General features: G+C 57.0%; 1 protein-coding gene across 1 annotated transcript in view; it reads right to left on the bottom strand.

The window, feature by feature from the left end:
* The window catches only part of POLE (DNA polymerase epsilon, catalytic subunit), a 37,769-nt gene that overhangs the window by 9,407 nt on the left and 9,221 nt on the right, over positions 1 to 19,141 (bottom strand). The window contains exons 2-31 of the mRNA XM_009642936.1: positions 19,077 to 19,139; positions 18,953 to 18,997; positions 18,716 to 18,808; positions 17,989 to 18,143; positions 16,953 to 17,094; positions 16,544 to 16,624; positions 16,167 to 16,274; positions 15,621 to 15,731; positions 15,263 to 15,348; positions 14,573 to 14,692; positions 13,654 to 13,786; positions 12,896 to 13,009; positions 11,784 to 11,996; positions 10,721 to 10,828; positions 9,845 to 9,973; positions 9,363 to 9,465; positions 9,122 to 9,268; positions 8,395 to 8,540; positions 7,344 to 7,492; positions 6,886 to 6,978; positions 6,467 to 6,611; positions 5,811 to 5,968; positions 4,192 to 4,387; positions 3,269 to 3,483; positions 2,855 to 2,957; positions 2,577 to 2,657; positions 2,383 to 2,505; positions 2,076 to 2,294; positions 1,546 to 1,755; positions 194 to 337 (exon numbers count right to left, since the gene is read on the bottom strand). Of these exons, the coding sequence (XP_009641231.1) occupies positions 194 to 337; positions 1,546 to 1,755; positions 2,076 to 2,294; positions 2,383 to 2,505; positions 2,577 to 2,657; positions 2,855 to 2,957; positions 3,269 to 3,483; positions 4,192 to 4,387; positions 5,811 to 5,968; positions 6,467 to 6,611; positions 6,886 to 6,978; positions 7,344 to 7,492; positions 8,395 to 8,540; positions 9,122 to 9,268; positions 9,363 to 9,465; positions 9,845 to 9,973; positions 10,721 to 10,828; positions 11,784 to 11,996; positions 12,896 to 13,009; positions 13,654 to 13,786; positions 14,573 to 14,692; positions 15,263 to 15,348; positions 15,621 to 15,731; positions 16,167 to 16,274; positions 16,544 to 16,624; positions 16,953 to 17,094; positions 17,989 to 18,143; positions 18,716 to 18,808; positions 18,953 to 18,997; positions 19,077 to 19,139 (3,933 nt within the window). The remainder of the gene's footprint in view (positions 1 to 193; positions 338 to 1,545; positions 1,756 to 2,075; positions 2,295 to 2,382; positions 2,506 to 2,576; positions 2,658 to 2,854; positions 2,958 to 3,268; positions 3,484 to 4,191; positions 4,388 to 5,810; positions 5,969 to 6,466; positions 6,612 to 6,885; positions 6,979 to 7,343; positions 7,493 to 8,394; positions 8,541 to 9,121; positions 9,269 to 9,362; positions 9,466 to 9,844; positions 9,974 to 10,720; positions 10,829 to 11,783; positions 11,997 to 12,895; positions 13,010 to 13,653; positions 13,787 to 14,572; positions 14,693 to 15,262; positions 15,349 to 15,620; positions 15,732 to 16,166; positions 16,275 to 16,543; positions 16,625 to 16,952; positions 17,095 to 17,988; positions 18,144 to 18,715; positions 18,809 to 18,952; positions 18,998 to 19,076; positions 19,140 to 19,141) is intronic.

The following is a 19,141-nucleotide window of genomic DNA, read 5'->3' as shown; positions in this document are numbered from 1 at the left end:
CTCATGCATGTTACAAATTCCCGTAACGGAGAACGTGCTTGCTGAGCAGGCTGGGATTCGCAGAGGGGCGGGATGAGGTACAGCCGTGGAGTGGGAGAGTGAGGCCCTGCAAGGTAGATGCTTGCAGCGGAGGTGAAGGGCTTTATCTCAGCTTAAGCGGCTGATTCCCCTCCCAGAAGGGGCAGGTCCTCACCCTCCTGTAGGCTGCTCCCTCCTCTGGCTTTGGAACACGTTGGTTGACGTAGAAGACCCGGGGGATGCTCAGCCTGATGCAGTGCAGGTCGCTCCCAATCACTGCCCACAGCCTGAACAGCCCAGGCTGGCTGGTCTCGGCAATCTGCAGGGCACAGGGGCACAACGTCAGTGTTAGCAGGGAGATCCAACACGTTATCAGGGCTTACATCTAAGCTGCGGAGCACTCTGTGGATCTACACGGCCAGTTGGTGGCCACAAAGAGAGCAGGGGCCTTAAAGAGTCACTGGCCTCAGTGCTGGTATCCCTGTGTCCTGCTACTGCCCCAGGGCACCGTGGAGAAAACTCTGGCCAAGGTTGGCCCAGCCAGCTCAGGTGGAGCCCTCAGCTGGGCCCCTCTGACATCCTGGACCAGCCGTCCCATCTCAAGCTTGTGCTTGCACAGGGGCTGCCTGCAGTGCCAAAAGCCTTTCTGGAAGGTGGAATGGGCGACAAGGGGGCTGGGCTCAGACGGCCACACGAGGATTTGTGAAAGCACCGGGATGGCACCACCCCACCTCTGCACATTGGCTGCTTCCAGGCATCACTGTAATCCTGTGTCCACCACAGGCACACTGTGCCCACTGCTGAGCTCCCCAGTACAGGAGAGACACGGAACACGGACAAACTGGAGAGTCCAACGAAGGGCCACAAGGATGAAGCAGGGACTGGAGCATTTTTCGTATGAGGAAAGGCTGGGAGAGCTGGGATTGTCCAGCCTGGAGCAGAGGGAGCTCAGGGGGATCTCATCAATGTGTATAAATAGCTGAAGGGAAGTGCAAGAAGGACAGAGCCTGGCTCTTCCCACGGGCACAGATTGGAACGCAGAAGGTCCCCTCTGTGCATCAGGAAACCCTTTTTCACTGTGAGGGTGACCAAGCCCTGGCACAGGTTGCCCAGGGCAGTTGTGGAGTCCCCCACCTTGGACATACCCAAAAGCCATCTGGACACTGTCCATCTGGACACTGTCCTGGGCAATGGGGTTGGGGTGGCCCTGGACCAGCTGGACCCCAGAGCTGCCTCAAATGGTGTTTCTGTGGTTCTGTGACTGTCAATGGGCTGAACCAGAGTGGCCCCACTGGCAGATCCATACGCATGTCCCAGATTCACCACCAAGAACAACCATGTGGGTTCCTGTTTCCATGTAGATGTGCATGAGCCCGAGGCTTTGCAGCCCCGCCTGGCCCCCCCAGGGTTAACACCAGACTGGTGATGGGGTCAGCGGTCTCTGAACTTCACTATTTGAACACAAGCAGCGTAAATGCGAGGCTTACGCCCCAGGCTGCTCTTGGTGGTGGGTGCCCACCCTGGTACCTGCACGATCTGCCAGGGCAAGTCCAGGATGCTGCGTGCTGTCCTGCGCAGGTAGCTGCCCAGCCCTTTGGAGAGGGTGTCGCGGACCACCCCTCCACCCGCTGTCACCCCACCGTCCTCCAGACGACGCCTTTTCCGCCGCTCCCGCCGCTGCCGAGCCTGCAGCTCCCACTTCTTCTGGTGGTAGCGCAGCCAGACCAGCCACTCTTCCTGTGTGGGGCAACAGCGCACACAAGTCCAGCCAGGAACCAGCACAAGCACCCCAGTCCCCTGACACGGTGCCATACAGCCGAGCCCTCCATCCCCCAGCCCCACATCAGGTTCCTGCCCCAGCCCTGAAGCCACCCCCTGCCCTTTTCTCCATCAGTGGTTCTATCTCTCCATCTTCTGGTTATAGCTCTCCTTGCAGCCCTGAGCCATGGGCATGCAGAGGGTGTCAGGAGACCCACAGTTTGCTCCTGGCAGTGCCCAAGCCGCTTGGGTGGATGAGCACAGCCTCAGGCATCTCCTGCCCAATATGCTTCACCTACCTTGGTGGTGCCCAGGGGTGGAGGTGGTCCCAGGATCTCTCGCCAGGACTGGGATAGCTCCAGGTACTGGGACATCTGTTGGCTTTCCTCTGCTGCTGGGACTCGCTTCCGCTTGTTTGCGATGGGAACCAGTGGCTGAAGGGTCTTGGCAGTCCCAAAGTCCTCTATGTCACCAACCTGTGAGCTGGGCGACCCCTCTGGGGGCTGGTTGGCAAGGACCTGAGGGAGCAAGGACAAGCAGGAGGACGTGGGTTGCAGGAGAAGAGCCCCACCAGTACAGCCAGCATGTCTCCCTCACCCTCTTTACCTGTCTCTTGCCTTCCGAAGTGAAGAGCTCATTGATTTTTTTCTGCTTGTACACATCATTCTTCTCCAGGAGTTTCTTGTGGAGCCAGTCTGGGTGCCGGACCCGCGGCACCGGGTTCTTTACCTGGAGAGCATCTCCAAATCACACCGAGTCCTCCAACCAATGTCCTCGTCCTGCCCCCCACCACCCCGTACCTGCTGCAGGGCTGCGGGAATGGTGATGATTTTCTGGATGGTGCTGCCCAGCCTTTCGATGTAGTAGTCCCAGTCCAGGATCTGTGAAGAGGGCAGAGCAGTGCGTAGCAAAGCAAGCTGAGCAGAAGGCCACCAGATGCAGGATCAAGCATCTCCCTGGGAGCCCTGGCCCCAGCACCCCGCTCTGCAAGTGCCCGTAGCCGCTGCCCCAGCTGTGCCTCTGAAGGGGTGAGCCCTTGTCCTGGAGCTAGGGCCACCCACAGGGATGCCCCACTCACCGCACGGATGTTGAAGTCCTGCAGTGAGGGGCTCTTCAGCCATTTTCGGAGGTAGTGTTTGCGCACGCTGGGCTCAGCTTGGAAGATGGCAAGGGGGATGGCCCTGGGGGAGGGCAGGGAAGCACTTACTACCCAGCCAGAGCAAGGTCCCGGCAGCACATTATCCCCTCTCCCAGCCTGCAGAGACCCCCCAAGCTTCTCCTCTGACCCCTGCGAGGCCACCACGCAGTGGCTGTATGGTGTTGCCATCGCTAGTCCTGCTCACGGTCCGAGCCAGCAGGCAGGCAATGACTTGGCCACAGCACATGGATCTGCCCACCTCCTGCTACCCTGCCCTTCCCTTCCTTGTTGCCCCCTTCCCCTCCTGGTTGCCCCCACACTGCCAAAAGCCCCAGCCCCTCAAGATGGGGTTACCTTTCAGTGACCGGAGACCCTTCTGGTTTCTTGGAAATAATGAACCGGCAGCTCAGCCCCGCATCCTTCACCATCTGGTCCCCCAGAAACTCTGCCAGGCGCTTGGCAGTGCTGATGGAGGTGGACTTCTGCTCCCCGTAGTCCTCCAGCTTGCGCGACATGGACCGGTTCTCCGAGATCAGCTCAAACAGCTCTGAATCAGGCATGTTGGCTGCCTGAAAGGGAGGAAAAACCCCAAAGCTAGCAAGAACCTAATGATCAGACCTTGCTGCTGTCAGATTTGGGGAGCACCTACACGCAGCTGGTGTGGCTCTTCACGGGGTGCCTGAGAATTGCTCCCTGTTGCAGCTGCAACATCCCTATTGAAAAGGGAGACCATGGGCTTGAGGCTTGCCCTGGCTCATGCCGTGGCTGGACTGGGGCAGCACTGCTGTGTGGGGCATGCACAGAGAAGCTGGGCTCACCAAGAACTTGTACAGGGTCACTGCAAGATGGAAGGGCCCAACCAGGCTCGTGGTCCCTTTCACCCCCACCCCGGTTTCTTCCATTTTCTCTGCTCTCCCCATTAATTGCACAGATGAGGTCTCTGGGCCCATGAAATGCTCTGCGGGCAAGTGGCTCTGCCATTCTCTGCGAATGCCCTTAGCCAATGTCCCTGGGGAATGAGGGCCACCAGACCAGCTCCATGAAGGAGATGGCTGGAGAAGGGCACCACTCACCACAGTTAGAGAGGAATGAAGAGCCCTTGCGCTCAAAGACACTAAGAGATCCAAAGCAGCAGCAATATGATGGAAGTGACCATCAGAGGCACAGCAGATCACCCACTCTGTGCGGGTGAAGCCCACCCCCCCAGTGCCTGGCCACCTCTGACACCTCTTCTCCAGCTCTGCTTCAGGAACACAGAGGGGCTGAGCTGTGCTTACCTTGCTGTAGAGCACATCCAGCCAGTAATCGGCCACCTTGGCCACAGAAGCGTAGACCTCCTCCAGGGTGCTGCCCTTCAGAAAGGCTTCAAACACAGATGACTGGAATATCTTCACTAGCTGCAGCTCTCCCCGGCGCTTCACCTCAAATCCCTTCAGCTCAGCCAGGGACCCGTCCTCATTGAATACGGCGTACCTAGGAGACACAGCGTGGGCAAAGCCTGGCCTGCGCCAAGGGACGTGTCCTTCAGGATCCCACGGGTGTCCCTACCGCCAGGGCACTGCTCCCCGAGCCACCACGCCGCCCTCCGGCGTGTTCAGCGGAGCTGCGGTGCTCGGCACTAGGCCGACCTCGGAGTATCTACAGCTACAACCTGGTCTGCAAAAGCATGTCAGCTCATGCCCTGGCTCTGCCGTATCAGCTGGGAGACTGCACACAGGGAAAGGGCAGGAGGCGAGAGACCCCCATGGGGACATGGAGGAAGATATTAGGAAGAGGTTTAGAGAGAAGAAGAAAACTTTGTCATCTCAGATGCTGGCAAAAGGGTCCAGAAGAATCTGGATGTAGCCATGACATAGGAACGCTCCTCCCTCTCTCCTTTTCTCTTGCATTTTTTTGCATTTCACAGCCCTGCTAATTATTTCTAGGTCTCATGAAAAACCTTATAGTGACATGAGCTAAGAGAAAAGAGTGAATACTCAAACCGACGTCACTTGGCCAGCCCTTCTCCCATCTGACCATGTTCCTGTGGGTACAGCCTTCTCCTCCTCCACTGACAACGCTGCCTACCAGCCACCTCCAGGCTAGGTCACTTGGAATGTGACCAGGGAACAAAAGCACTTGCTAACATCCCCAAACTACTAAGGGTCCTACGAGCAGAGCCTGCTTGGTGCTTGGCATCCCCTCGACTCCCGTGGCAGAGACCCACTGCGTGCAGAAAGGCACTGATGGGAGGTGGTGGGTGCTGGAGCTCGCCCAGCAGAGCACTAAGCACAAAGCAGCGTAGAGCTGTAAGGACAGAGGGTGCTGGAGGGCAGCGACAGCATTTCGTGGAGCCAGACCTAGGTCTGTGGGCACCCACCCTCTGCCTGGCGGTCGCCACTGCCCTGGCTCACGTCCCTATTTAGGGGGCTGCAGAGAAAGCGGTGAAGTTTGAGTGGCATCATCCTATAATGTGACAGCAATGGCAGGACCCGTTCCTTCCCCCAGATGGAGAAGGAAGGGGAAACGTCTGGGAGAAGCATTACTGGAGGTCTGTGAACTCCTGAGAGACTGGAAGGTGGGGACTGGTGAGTCTAAACAGATGAGGTTGATTATAAGCAGTGTTAGAAGTCCTCGTTCCCCTGAACACCTCAGAGCCAAACAGGGAGATCATGCCTGGTCACCGAGATGGAGGAATGCTGGTTTGCTGTTATCCTCTCAAATGTACTGCCATAGCCTGGTACTGGAGGTGAGGGCATAGCTGGATTCAGGGATGGTCTGGTGTAAGGAACTCGCTATTTAGAGCCAGCGAATCGAGTGCGCACCAGTGCCCGGGCAAGGACCCAGACGCCCCACGTGCACGGAGGGAGAGACCCTCAATCTGTAACCCAGGGGAAGTGAAGCTCTGAGATCTCACCTCTTCTTCAGCTTCTTGCCCTCCTCCTTGGAAGCTGGGAGGATCATGGCCAGGTATGGTCCATCCACTTCAAAAAAGATGCTGTTCTCCGAGCGTGTGATGTAAGTAAGCGAGGCTGGGTCCTGCAGTTCCTGGTACTGATCGTTCGTGAAGCCTTCCTACGGGCACAGAACAGCTTCACTCCACAGCCGGGCCGGTTACACCAGGAGATGCCCTCGTGCACTCCCTGCCCAAAGGGGTCACTGAGCACCCCTCTGAAAGCTACAGCACAACTTAGGACTCAAAAATCAAAACGCCTGACCTGCCTGTTGAGAAGAAAAATGCTTTGGACCCTAAAATGACGTTCTTTTGTCTTACAGAGGCTGGAGCAAGCAGAGGGTGGGTTTGGACCTCGCTCTAGTCTGGACTCCCAGCCTGCACTGGTGAGCCCATGCCAACCCTGGCCTCCCGCAGAGCACCCAGGGCTTACACACTGGGCTGTGGGGATATTGGAGCCTCGCTGGGGCAGAGAGCAGCTGGGCAGCAGCCGAGCCATCTGCCCCCACGTCCCACTCACTACATGGGGAGGAGATGGAGGAGAGGCCCTCCTCCCTCGTCAGCCCTCCACCCCCTCCTTCCCCGGCTGCGGTGCAGGCCTGGGTGGGTGCAAGGCTCACCTTCACCAGGATGTTCAGCATGGCACCAGGGTAAGAGATGGTCACCTTTGGCTTCTTGGCATTGGTTGACTTGATGACAAAGTTCTCTGGGAAGCTGTTGGGGAGGACACACCAAATCCCATCGGTATCCAGTTCCAGAGGTCTCCTGAGGAAGGAAGGAAGGAAGGAGGTCACTGCCAGGAAGAGAGCAGATGGTGGGTGGGGATCAGCTCTGTGTCCCCCATGAGGGCAGCGGCAGCCTGCTGCACCCCCTGTCTGGTCCCCCCTGCAAAGCAAACCCTCATAACAGAGCAGAACAGCCATGGCACCGTCAGAAAGCTGAATCTTCAGCATCAACTGCTGAAAGCTCAGGTGTTCAACGTGCTCCCGCATCTGTCCTGGACGCAGACTGACCCGTCCCCAGCTCAGCCCATACTCACCCAATCTGCTCGATCAGTTCCCTGGCCTGGGTGATGATATTTGCTCCTGTGAAGCAGACGATGCCAGCCATTTCCATGGAATACCAGCGAGCTCTGCGAGCAGAGGAGCCAAAGTGAAGAGCATGAAGTGCTCCCTCCCAAGCCCAGCTATGGAAAGGGCAGGAGGACCTCCAGAGGAAGAAGGGCAAGGACCACATCAGCACTGTTTGTTCTTGCCCTAGCTACAATGCCTCAGAAAAGCTGGAAACCCAAGAATAGACAAGATTCCCATTGCTTATGCCCAGCACTTAATGGCTGGCCGGAGTCTCCAGGATGAGAAGTCATTGGTAGAAGCTAGAAGAGAGGGTTACAGGCTGTACACACCTCCATCCTGCTGCTTCACAAGCCTCCCTAGGACAACCCTGCTTTCCAAGGGTCCTCTCCAGAGGACCCCAGCATCGCCCAGTGGGGAGACTCACCCTTTCCGCATGACATAGCCATAGAAAGAGTTGAGGATGCACTTGTGGGCCAGCTGCAGGGAGTCATACAGGATTTCCATGTTCTTGCAGCGCTTCACTTCAGAGGCGTCGCCTGTCTCCACTGCCGCAGACAGCTTCTTCTTCCACACCTGCAAGCCACAGGCAGAGTCAGGACGATCCCACACATCACCACTGGTGGAATCCAGCTGGTTCCCCCACAGCCCCAGTCTGGCATTACAACTCCAGGACAGTATCTTTGCCAAAGATCAGAAGCACGAGTTAAACGTTCCTTTTTCTTTTGCAGCAGAGGAGCCGGCCAGAGGCGCTTTGCCCCACAGTGGGAGGGAGCTGCAGCTCCAACCGTAACTCCGAGGGTGACTCTCAGGAGTCAAGTGGCGCCAGCAGCGCTGCCCACCTGCATCAGCCATGCTGCACCACCCGTGTGCAGGCAAGAACCCAACAGGCAGCCTGTGGCAGTCGCTGATGTCTGGCTGAACAGCAGAACCGCCGGGGTGGAAAAAGCCCCTCGGCCAGCTCTGCAGGAGAGGCAGCAAAGCAAACGGCTTGCAAATGGACTCCGCCACAGGTAGTCCTGGGCCTCGTCACTGCCTTCACACGCTCTTGAGAATAACATGCCCTGGTCTCCTCTAGCATAACCTCGACCAGCAGAGCGCTAGACCGTCCTCCCGGAACCAACCGTTCCATAAGCCCAGGCCCAGACCTTGCTTCTCAGCTTGTCTCCATGTAGGAAGAATGCTCCAGACTGAACCCAGCCAGATCAGATCTGTCAGATCAGAGGGTAGCTGAGGATTCCCTAAACCCAGCAAAAACTGGAGATGCAGCTTTTGTTCCCACAGCACCCCGGAGGCCGTAAATGCCTTGGCAGCAGCCACCGAAGTTTCGGCAGCAAGAAGCCACAGCTGCCAGGAGCTCCAATACGTCCTCGAACATGAAGGCTGCATGGGGCAATGCTTTAGGGCTGGGGTTTGCAGAGAGAGGAGAGGTCCCCAGCCTTGGCAAGACCAGTTAAACCAGAAGCTGAGCTTGGTACCTTGTGCAGCCCCTTGAACTCATAGCGGCGGTCCCTGAAAGCTCGCACCGTGTCCACATAGAAAGAGTTCTCTCGCTGGCAGATGGTGGTGACTCGCTCCTCCACCTTGGTGACGTGGATCTTCTTGTATGCCTTGCGGCAGTAATCTAGTTGAGGGAAGAAGCAGAGGGGTGGGTGCCCTGCCATGGACAGAGAGACGGGCGCAGGACAGACAGGAAGGCTTCTAAGCACCAGGCAGAGGTGAGCGGGGAGGCAGCCCTACTGCAAAGGGAGGGGAAGGACACTGGAACCGAGAGCGGCAGCACCTCGTTACAGGGATGCAGGGTCGGGGGGGGGAAATAACCTCCTCGTGATGCACACATGGCCCATCCACAAATGCAGGCTCTGCCCCAGCCAGCTGGGTGGTTCTGCGAGCAGCATCACTCCAGGGGATAACTTTACATTCCCCTTTCATTACCAGGCTTTAAGTAACAGCCTTCCAAAAACCGGAGCCATTCATGTTTCAGCTCAAATCCACAGCTCTCAACAGACAAAAGGAGAAACAGTGACACTGGCCACTCTTTGGGAAGCACGCGGGAGCCTGCTGGGATCCTGGAGGTCTGCAACCAGACCCAGCCTGGCCTGACCCCGTGGCTGTACGGGAGGTAACTAATGGCGAGCACCGCGTGCAGTCCGGGTTGCAAAACGCTGCTCCAGACCGTGATGTTCATTTTGTATTTTTTCTTACCTGCCAGCCGCTTTTTCTCGTACTTGGCCTGTTCTTCCCGGGAGAGCTCATGGAAGGCGCGGGGTGCTCCCTCGGGGGACAGGGGAGGGAACTTCTCCGACTCCAGCTGCTGCTGGATGCGGTGATACTCGCTGCGGCTGGCAGGCACTGCGGAGGAGGGCAGCTATCAGTGTCCCGGGGGGGGGAAGCAAGAGTTCGGCCCCGTCCCTGGGCTGGACCACGCTGTCCTTACGGCACTTACTGAACTCTCCTCTCCACTGCCAGGTCATCCGGCGCTGACAGTTGGCACCCGGCTTGTTGAAGTCACAGGCGGCGCAGGTGGCTTCGTCCACCATGGCTGAGGGCTGGATGCAAGTAAGAGACACGGAGGTGTTAGAGGGGATGGCTCGGCGAGCAGCGGCTCGGCCCCAAACCGGCACTGGCAGGCAAGGAGCGTAGGCACGAACATCAGCGAGGGCATGCAGCGAGTTGTCCTTTCCAGAGCCTTTGGGGAACACACGACCCCAGCTGCTTCTCTAGGGAGGAGCCCTAGGCCAGGCTGTAGCTCAGCCTCTGTGGAGCTGGCAGCCATGGCAGCTCGGCTGAATTCCACCCATGCAGCCTTACCAGATCCCCCTGCCCTCAGCAGAGAGTTCAGCCCTTGCTGGCAAGGGGGTCCAGTCAGAGGGACCATCAAGGTCATTTGAAGGACAAATTAGGAGCGACAAGGTTGATGTTACCCACCTGCAGCCTGTTGGTCAGAATGATGTTGGGGTACATGGCCCCCACGTCCAGGTGGTAGATAAGGGGACACTCAATTCTGTTCGGAACATCCCTCAGGGAATTCAGTTTGACCTTGATTTCATCACAAACCTGCGGCCAGGCAGGAAGGAGTTAATGAGTTAAATACTTGTTGAATTTGGTCCTTTACTCCGGTACAGGGACGCCTACCACTGACTCTGGGAAGGATTTAAGGGCCCAAAGGAGCAGCATGAGGGACTCCTCGACCATGGGTACTTTTGGGTTTGATTGGGACCTCCAAGGTAGGCTTGGTCTGTGGGGGTCCATGGAAGGTGAGAGCAGTGACCTCCTAAAGGTGACTCAACCAGGGACCTTTTCAGTGCAAACAGGTTAGTGGAGACAACGGCGAAGACCAGACGTGCCGAGTCACTAACTGAGGATGCCCTCCAAGAAACCCCAGACTCGGCTTTGGAGGGGGGCAACCTGCACTTCGTAGCTGATAAGAAGCAGGGAACAAAAGGAACATGAGTATTTGGGCTAGCTGAGGGGTCTGTCTTCTCACTCAACCCCTTCCCAGCTCTCTCAGAGCTTTGCTCCTGCTTAAACCTGCAAAGGGGAGGGCAGGAACCGCGTCCTTCAGCCAGGGCAGAGACCCCAGATCCCCAGGCAGGGCTCCAGCGGCTGGGCAGGGGGGCTGCTGGAGGCAGCGGCTGCACATAACATCCCTTAACAGCATCTACTCTGCAGGTGCCCATAGATGGGCTTCTCGGTCCCTCTCCATAGAGCACAAAATGAACCTAAATTGGCCCTTGAAGGCTGCAGGCCCAGCCTGGCAGCTCAGCCCCTGCTCCGAGCCCAGCCGTGCCACGGGCGCCATACCTCCTGGAAGTTGGTGACCTGATCCAAGGGCAAATGCTCCTCCTCCTCAATGGCGTGCCGCAGCGTCTTCTCCACGTGCTGCACCAGGAAGTCGAAGGCAGCAGGATTCTGCAGGGATGTGGGGATGGCACTGAGACCGTGGGCAGCTCCTGCCCCGCCGCCCATGCCCCTGCCCAACTTGGGGAGCTCTAAGCACAGCCCTGCAGCACAGGGCAGGGTCCAGACCACTGACACCAGCTCAAAAAAAAAAAAAAGCAATGAAGGGAGGAGAGGAGGGCAGCTAACGAGCAGGTGGTTGCATTTGTGTTTGGTAGCACAGCACTTCTCATGGTCGCGTGCAGGCTGGTAAAGGGAGGAGAGGAGGGCAGCTAACGAGCAGGTGATTGCATTTGTGTTTGGTAGCACAGCACTTATGGTTGCGTGCAGGCTGGTGCAAGGGTCCAAAGATTCAGACTTACTCCAGATCCTTTTACACACCCAGTGCGTGCTCCCCCATGATCATTCATATCATGATATCCACCAAAATGCCCCACACCAAGTGCAATGCATTGCATGGCAGAGTGAAGTCTCCTCTGAGAACGTAAGGGTCCATGAGCACAATGTGGGCGTGAGGGGGGGGCAAGAGGGAGGTGATGGAGACAGCAGCGTGAACCAGACACAGGCAAAAGGTGCCCAGGAAAGGTTCAGAAGAAGCTTAGTTTGGGTGGGAGAGGGGCAGAGGGAGGACAGGACCCCAGGGGGATGGAGGCATATCTTCCAAGAACCACTGTCTCAAAACCAACCCCAAAACCCCACTTCCCCATGCTCCCCTCCTGCCAACAGGGTCTCGCTTGCTTCCAGCATGTAACAGAGCTGGCACTCGGTCTGCCAGGGAAGCACAGGCAGACGCCGGGGGGCCTCGTCCTGCCCCCTCCCAGCCCAGCTCCACGCAGCTTCGGGAGCTCAGCGTGTCCTGACGTACAACAGGTACTGCCCAGGCCACCCAGGAGATGGTAACACCAGTGGGGGTTATTCCTCACCACCACGCTCCACGAGGATGGGGGTTGGCTGTGCGGCCCCTCACCATTTTGAAGCGGCAGGGGATGTCACTGCGGAAGACCCCAGATTCCAGCGCTTCCACATGGCCTCCCACATAGGTCTCCGAGTCCAGCACATGGCCATCTTCTGTCAGTTTGTTGAATTCCTGCTCCTGCTTGTTGGGGAAGATGATGTTGGCATGATAGGCCTGAACCATCAGCAGTGCCTCGCACAGCGTCCCTGATCCTTTTCTTAACACCTGCAAGAGAGACATCAAAGACTGTTTTAAACTCAAAAAGAGTAGATTTAGATCATATATATGGAAGAAATTCTTTACTCTGGGGGTGGCGAGACACTGGCACAGGTTGCCCAGAGAAGCTGCGGATGCCCTATCCCTGGAAGTGTTTGAGGTCAGGCTGGACGGGGCTTTGAGCAACCTGGTCTGGTGGAAGATACCCCTGCCCATGGCAGGGGGGTTGGACTGGATGAGCTTTGAAGGTCCCTTCCAACCTAAACCATCCCGTGAGTCAGCAAGAGGTGCTGTACCAGCGCTGGTGGGACCAGACTGGCCTTACAGTCACATCAGCGAGCCGGGCAGCTTCAGCTGGTGACACACGTGTGACCACGCAGCGGGCAGCACTGCAGCCCATGGCAAGCACGATGGGAGCAAGCAAGGAACCAACACCGACTCCTTCGTGTTGGCCAGGAGGAGAGCAGGCTACGGACAGCGCAAAGACCTCCAGACCTCCACTGCTGCCATCGCCTTTGTAAGCTAAACCAGCTGGGGACAGAGGGACATCTCCACATGCTGAGCACCAAGAGCTTCCCACCATCCTCCCTACAGCTGACCACAGCCATCAGGAGGCCCAGCTCTGCATGACCATGACCAAGCAAACTTGGCAGAGCACAGAGCATCAGCCAGACTTTCTTGCTCCAGCCCTGTATCCTCGGGTCGCTTGTTCTTAGGAGCCTCTCACAAAACACCCAGGGCTGTGGAGAGAAAGGAGCAGCCTCCCAGTCCCCCCTCCCTCCCTCCCTGACATGGACGGGAAAGGGCCTGGGCAGTGGGAATCAGGTCTGTGACCAGAGCACCCCTGCAGCGTGGGAGACACGGCTCTTTGCCCGGCAAAGACATCCTCATCTCAGGAGCACACCCACCTCATCAGGCTCCATGGGAATGATGGTGCACAAGGCGAAAATGAAAGGATGCACATACTTCATGTACATGTAATAGGTAGCAACTGCGTCGGACACGGAATAGGTGGCCAGGGTCTGTCGGGGAAGGGCGAGAGGCAGATTAACCCCAATGACACGTGCAGAGCAGCCCAATCCTTCACTGCTTCCTGCGGGCCACCCTGGTATCAGCAGGAGGAAGGGAAGGGTGTATCCCTCCTTATCCTAGGCTGTAAAGCGTAATCTGTTTGCTTCCGAGGACATCTGCCCTGGCTGCGATTACGCAGCGATACGGCAGCTTTGAATGAGAGGAAACGGGGAGGAGGAGTTCACGGCACTGATGCCGTCCTGTTTGGGAATGCTGCTCCAGCAGAAATCCCCTGCCCACCTCACCGGGGGCACGACACCTGCTCCGTGCCCCCCCAGCAAGCCACTGCTCTTTGTGGCGTTTCCGATTCAGGCGGTGCCTGCCACCGCGCGCTGATGTAAATAGATATGGGTGACAGACAGCGCAATGCCAGCACTAGAACCACTTCGGAGAAATCCCGTTCCCTCCCCCCGCAAGCTCAAGCACTTCTAAGGCATTGGCAATTTGTGAAGGCAGATTGAGTTAATGCCCCAAAACCCACCGCACGAAGCAAGAACACTTCCTAGCTCTTCAACCTAAAGGCTCAGTCCTATTGCAGCTGCTCTAGGCCTGTCGTCCAATTGCTCCAAGGAGGTAGAGCAGAGGGAGGGAATACCTGGGGCTCCTCCGTAGCCATCCGGCACATGTCTTCAGGGTCCAGCTCCACCGGGTCGTAACCCAGTTTTGCTTTAGCTGCTGCTTTCAGGTTGTGACTTCCCACTGGCAGGTAACTGTCTCTCTTCACCCACCTGGTCAGAATCATGAAAATACCAGTTTGTGCAGAGCAGCCAGCCCTGCCCTTCAAAAAAGGGCTTTGGGCTTGCAAACGGAGCCTCGATTGCAAAGGGGACCTCTCGCTGAGGACAGCCGAGAGCCAAGCGTCCAAGCGCAGTGGAGTAAGGGGCTGCCCAGCTTTAGATACTTGCCCCTCTACCAATGCACTTGAACCCCAACCAGGACAAACCCTGCCATCCACACCATCACCGCCACGCAGAGTTACCACCTTCCAACTCCCCCAGTGGCTCTATGATAAACATTAAGCACCGGAGGAGACACTGCCAGGACTGCGGGGACAACCGGTTACTCTCCAAAGTCCAAGACACTGCTCCAGTGGAGAGTGGAGACACACAGAACCCCCAGCTTCTCCCCCCTGTGCATGCACAATGTGTCCTTTCCCCTTCTGGCTGTGCCAGGAGGCTGTTGGGTTAGGATTCGGTCCCTTCCCCGCTCCAATGGCCTGATCTTATCCCACCCTTTCTCCACTCCCTACCACCCGAGGATGGCCAGCGGCAGGCTGTGGGGAGAGCCATGGCCCCGGCAGCCCTTTGCGGGGAAGGCTCGGCAGCTCCTGCAGAATGCAGAGGGCCGAGGGGAAGTGGCACAGCCAGAGAGATGGACCGTCACGCCAGGGAGGTGAGACACACGACAGCCTCCAGCAGACAGGAGGAGGACAGTAACCAAATACACTGTGGGTATTTTGTATAAAATCAAGAGACAAAGACGCAGTTATAGGGTAGGGGGGCAGCGCTTGGTACCTCAGACAGTCCATGTGGATGCACTGGGATGCTTTGTACTCCCCCTGGCTGTCCTTCTGAAACCCAATTTCCTGATACATATTAATTCCATGAGCTGCTGCTCTTGCTTCCACAAAGGGCCTGGGGAAAGAGGCAATGTGAAGAGAAGGAGCAAGAAGAGCCGCTTCTCTTCACCTCTCACAAGGGTTTCACAGCTCCTTTCTCACAAACTACCAAAAGACTTTTCCTTGTGATTCACCTGTGATGTCTGGCCATGGGGAAAACCTCCTGCAGGACAGAACCCAGGGATGACCCAAGAGGCAGAGCTGCTTGCTTACACCCTGCACCAGGAGGTGGACGCCCGTGGTCCCTCTCCCCTTGCCTCTCATGGGCTTGCCTGCGCCCCTCTCCCTGCTATCCTCCAGGTCTCGTTTGGCCGTCTCCCCACTCTCCCAGGACTAGGCTCATCCATACACCAGCACTGCCACGTTAACAAGGGCTTGAAGCAGCTCAGCCAAGTGGATGAGACCCTACAGAAGCTCATACTTCCAAGCCAACAACTGGTGAGGTGCTCAAGGGGGCCAGGCAGTCAGCATGGATCACAGGCTGTCACCACCGTGTCAGCTGTGAAAGGACATCGAGACTGGTACCTGACCCTGCCCCACTGCTTGGGTGATGCCTTACCAGCTTAGCTTTCATTCCTGATCTTACCAGTCAAAGAAGTCTCCATTGTACGTGACAATGATGGTGGGTTTCGTCTCCTGGACATGTTCAAACCACCTCTGGATTAAATGAGCCTAGAGTGAAACAGAAGAGTTGAAAAGATTCATATATAAAGTAACTTCATCTCCTCCACGGAGAGGTGGTGGGTACCATCCACTCTTCCCCTGTCCTCCCCACCAAGCCCAACCCTGACCTCTCTTACCCTTTGTGCCAAGAAAGGGAAGCACGACCAGCCCTGGCAGACCCACCACGCTCCCCAGCGAGGCAGCCTACCAGAGCGATTAGCTCTCATTGGCCAACAAGAAACCCAGGCAGGTAAAAAGTCTGCTGGGCAGAACTGGCTTACTTCATCTGGTTCATTGAAGACACAAAATGGACCTTCATACTCCGGCTTGGGAGTAAACTCAAAATCTTCAATGTCCTCAGAGACGATCTCCCTGTTTGTGATCAGGTAGCCCTAGGGAAGTGACAAGGAGGTGGTTAGGAGGAGTTGGCTTGCAGGCAACCCAAAAACGCTGACCAAACGATGTAACATTTTCCTCTTGAAAGCCAGAGCTTCTGTCAAGGGGGAACAACTGTTGGGGAGTAATCTGCCGAACCACCACTGGCCATCAGCTAAGGAGGCCATGGGCAGACAACAGGAGACAGCAGAGCTGTCCCTGTGCCCTCCGGGTTACTACTGCTCCCTCGGAGGAGCACCAGCAACCTGAGCTGGGCACCACGAAACTAAAGATCTTACGCATCATTCGGACTTTAATTTCACTTCCACAGCCACGCACCAAGCAGCCAGCAGCAAGGCAAGCCTGGAGCGAGCAGGGTTGGAGGTGAAACGCTGGCCTGCTCCCCGGCTTTGCTGCTGGAGCACGCAGGAAACCCCTCTGCTGTCCCTTACCTGCCCATCAATCATGTAAGAGATCATCATGATCTGGTCCGTCTCTGCATCAGGAAACTTCAGAGGGAGTTTGGTCGTTTCAATGTCAAAGGCGAGAACGACAGGGTCCTGAGCAGGAAACCCAACAGGCAACATCCATTAGAAAATATTCTATAGCTGACTTGAGGTTAAAGAGCAATTCCCATTAAGCCCAGTGCTAGCCCAGCAAGCAAACCACACCCGCCCCAGTAATCATTCTACTGCTTTACCAACCCCAAAATCACTACCCAAGCCCAGAAACAAAGCTTTCCCCCCCTGCGCACCAGAGCACGACACCAGCAGCGCATCGGAAACCAGCTCCTTGGGGCAGCTGCACCGCTGGCCTGACCAACACTCACCGGTCGCTCCACAAGGTCGTCTCGGCGGGTGATTTCGGGGGGGAAGGTGCTGCCCCGGTATCGCACATTGTACCAGTGAGCCTGTCGAGAGAGGAGGGTGGGCAGTGCCTTACTGCGGGGCCAGCTCATTGCACCACCTCTGTTTGGCTGCTGCGGACAGAGCTGCGCGAGTTAAATGCAGCCCAGAAGAAAGGCTCAAACTGTGGCTGTGCATCAACCACAGGACTTTTCCGCATGTCATTAACTAAGGAGAAGGCCCAGCGGTACAGGATTAAGCTTCACACATGAACTCATCGTCACTGATGCCTTTGCAAAGATCCTGGAGAGAAAACCTTTCCACCCTGCCTGCACTTCAGGAGTACGGCAGCGGGAAAGTGAAGCTCTGCCAGCTTCCCTACTCCTTACTCACCACGTGGATCTTCAGGTCAATGGAGAGGCGAATGTGGTAGGGCACGTCGTACTCCCGCATGTCCACAATGTTGTCCATCTGGTTGGTGACCTTTCTAGAGGCCCCTTCCTCATCCGTGCTCAGGCTGCCTCCGATCAGAGCGCTGCAGGGAGCAGAGCAAAGCAGCCGCCTTACCCGAGGGCATTTCTGCGCTGGCTCGGCTGCCAGGGGCAGCCCCGTGGCGCTGGTGATGCCTGGGGAGAATGGGAAATGCTTCCCCGCCATGCAGCCACCCTCTGCTTGCAGAGGCGTCCCCGGGATGGACAGTGCATGCAGTCCTGTCATGCCTGTCTACATTCACCTTTTCTGACGCTTGTGAGCTCAGAGGTGGCAGCAGACAACCCCCCCCCACGCCTGTATAATAAACAGTTCTCATGGCATTGGATTTACGAGTACAGTAACAAGCCTCAGCACAACGAGGCGGCCCAGGGAGCGCTTTGAACGGGGACAGTAACTCCTTCCAGGTGAGCAGGGAGCGCTCATCTCGCTTGATTCTTCTTCCTCAAGTTTCGACTGAACTCAGACTTCAGGGCCAGGCAACCAAAGAGAGGGGCGAATTGTTTGCCTGTATATTCTGGCTGACTTTAAACCTGAAGTTTCTTATTTGTTTTTTCTGTCTGCAACTGTGTTTCCAATCTTGCAAACGAGTGCCTGGCTCTTTATTCAGACAGAAACTGTTTGTTGGGTTTTCCCCTGCTTCGATCGGTCACAGCTGGATGTAAGGTTGCCCAGTGCCTCCCAGTACCCTTCCTCAGGGGACAGGGAATGTGTCTGACAGGCGCGCAGAGGTACCACCGCAGCACATCACATCCCAGGGGCTCTGGGGCTGCCTGAGGTGCAGCACCGAGCTGGCAGAACCACCTCGGAGATGGGTGGCAGAGGCAAAGACGGGGTCAGACCCCTGGCAGCACAACACCTCTCTGAGGACAGCTAATAACGAATGGAGCCTAATTATTAAAACAAGGGACCACCCGGCCACCCGGAGGAGAGCTCCCACCTTGACAGCATGGCCGTGTAAACATCGCTCGCCTGGTCTCGCTCTCTGTTTTTCCTCACTGCAGGAGAGATCTCCTTCCGCACCTTCACCAAGTCCTCCACCGTGTTGAAGGACAGCTTGATATAGTTCTTCTTCAGGCCCACCAGGTGGTTTGGCTGCAAAGCAGCAAGACAAGGCCAGCTCAGGGGGGGTGGGTACTGAGGGACGCAAGCGGGGCGGGTTGGGGGGGCAGGTACTGAGAGACAGCCAGCGGGGCGGGTTGGGGGGGCAGTCTAGACTGATGTAGGTGGAAGAAATGGCCAAAAAAGAGGTGCCAGTGGGTTGGAGAGTCAAGCACTGAGACTCTGGTGGGCCTGACAGGGATGAGCGCAAGAGCTGCCCAGGAAGGGCCCAGCCAGCCCTGCTGCCCGTGCAGGCAGGGCCACAGGCAGGACGAGGGAGAAGAGCAGGCCGAGCATGAGCAGCATCCCCCTCCCACGGTACCCTCTCCTCCTCCAATCGTTCTTTAATTCCTGCAATTAAACACCTCAAACACGCTGGGAAATAGCTGATGTGCCCAAGGAGAGGAATGTAATAATTACCGATAAGCAATTAGCCATAATTAACCTGTTTCTGATAAGTCAAGCACACCGTTTCACTGCTCAGTCCCTTCCTACTTCACTTAGAGCTGTGCAAGGTCCAGAAGAACCTCGCTACTCAAGAGCACAGAGGGCAGAGTAATACAGACCAGGTCCAAGTCTTCTTTGGGGACAGTTTCCAGCTTTGCAATCTTCCCTTGGAACTTCTTGGAGAGGAAGGAGGACACTTCTCGCTCACAGCCCTGCCAAGAGACCCGGGGGCTGAGCAGCTCTATCCCTTGGGAGAAGACCGACCCAGAGCAGGATGCCCAGGAGGTCTCGAGCTCCTCGGGGACCCGCTGCCCCCTTCCCTGGGGACCTCAGCCCTCCCAGGGTCCCCTCCTCACCTTCTGGGTGGCGATGTAGAAGTAGGGCTTGTACGGCAGGGCCACCTAGGAGAGAGCAGACGGGTGACGGCAGCAGGTCCCCTCATGGCACCCTGCGCCCCGCCCGGCCCCCCCGGGGACCCACCTTGAAGCGACTCCCGTCCTCCTGGATGAAGTAGTAATCCACAGCGCTCACCGACCGCCGGACCT

The sequence above is a fragment of the Egretta garzetta genome, unplaced genomic scaffold (assembly GCF_000687185.1).
Source record: "Egretta garzetta isolate BGI_Z169 unplaced genomic scaffold, ASM68718v1 scaffold7, whole genome shotgun sequence".
Classification (NCBI taxonomy): Eukaryota; Metazoa; Chordata; class Aves; order Pelecaniformes; family Ardeidae; genus Egretta; species Egretta garzetta.
The sequence above is the reverse complement of the archived record's forward strand: the minus strand, read 5'-3'. Positions and strand labels throughout refer to the sequence as shown.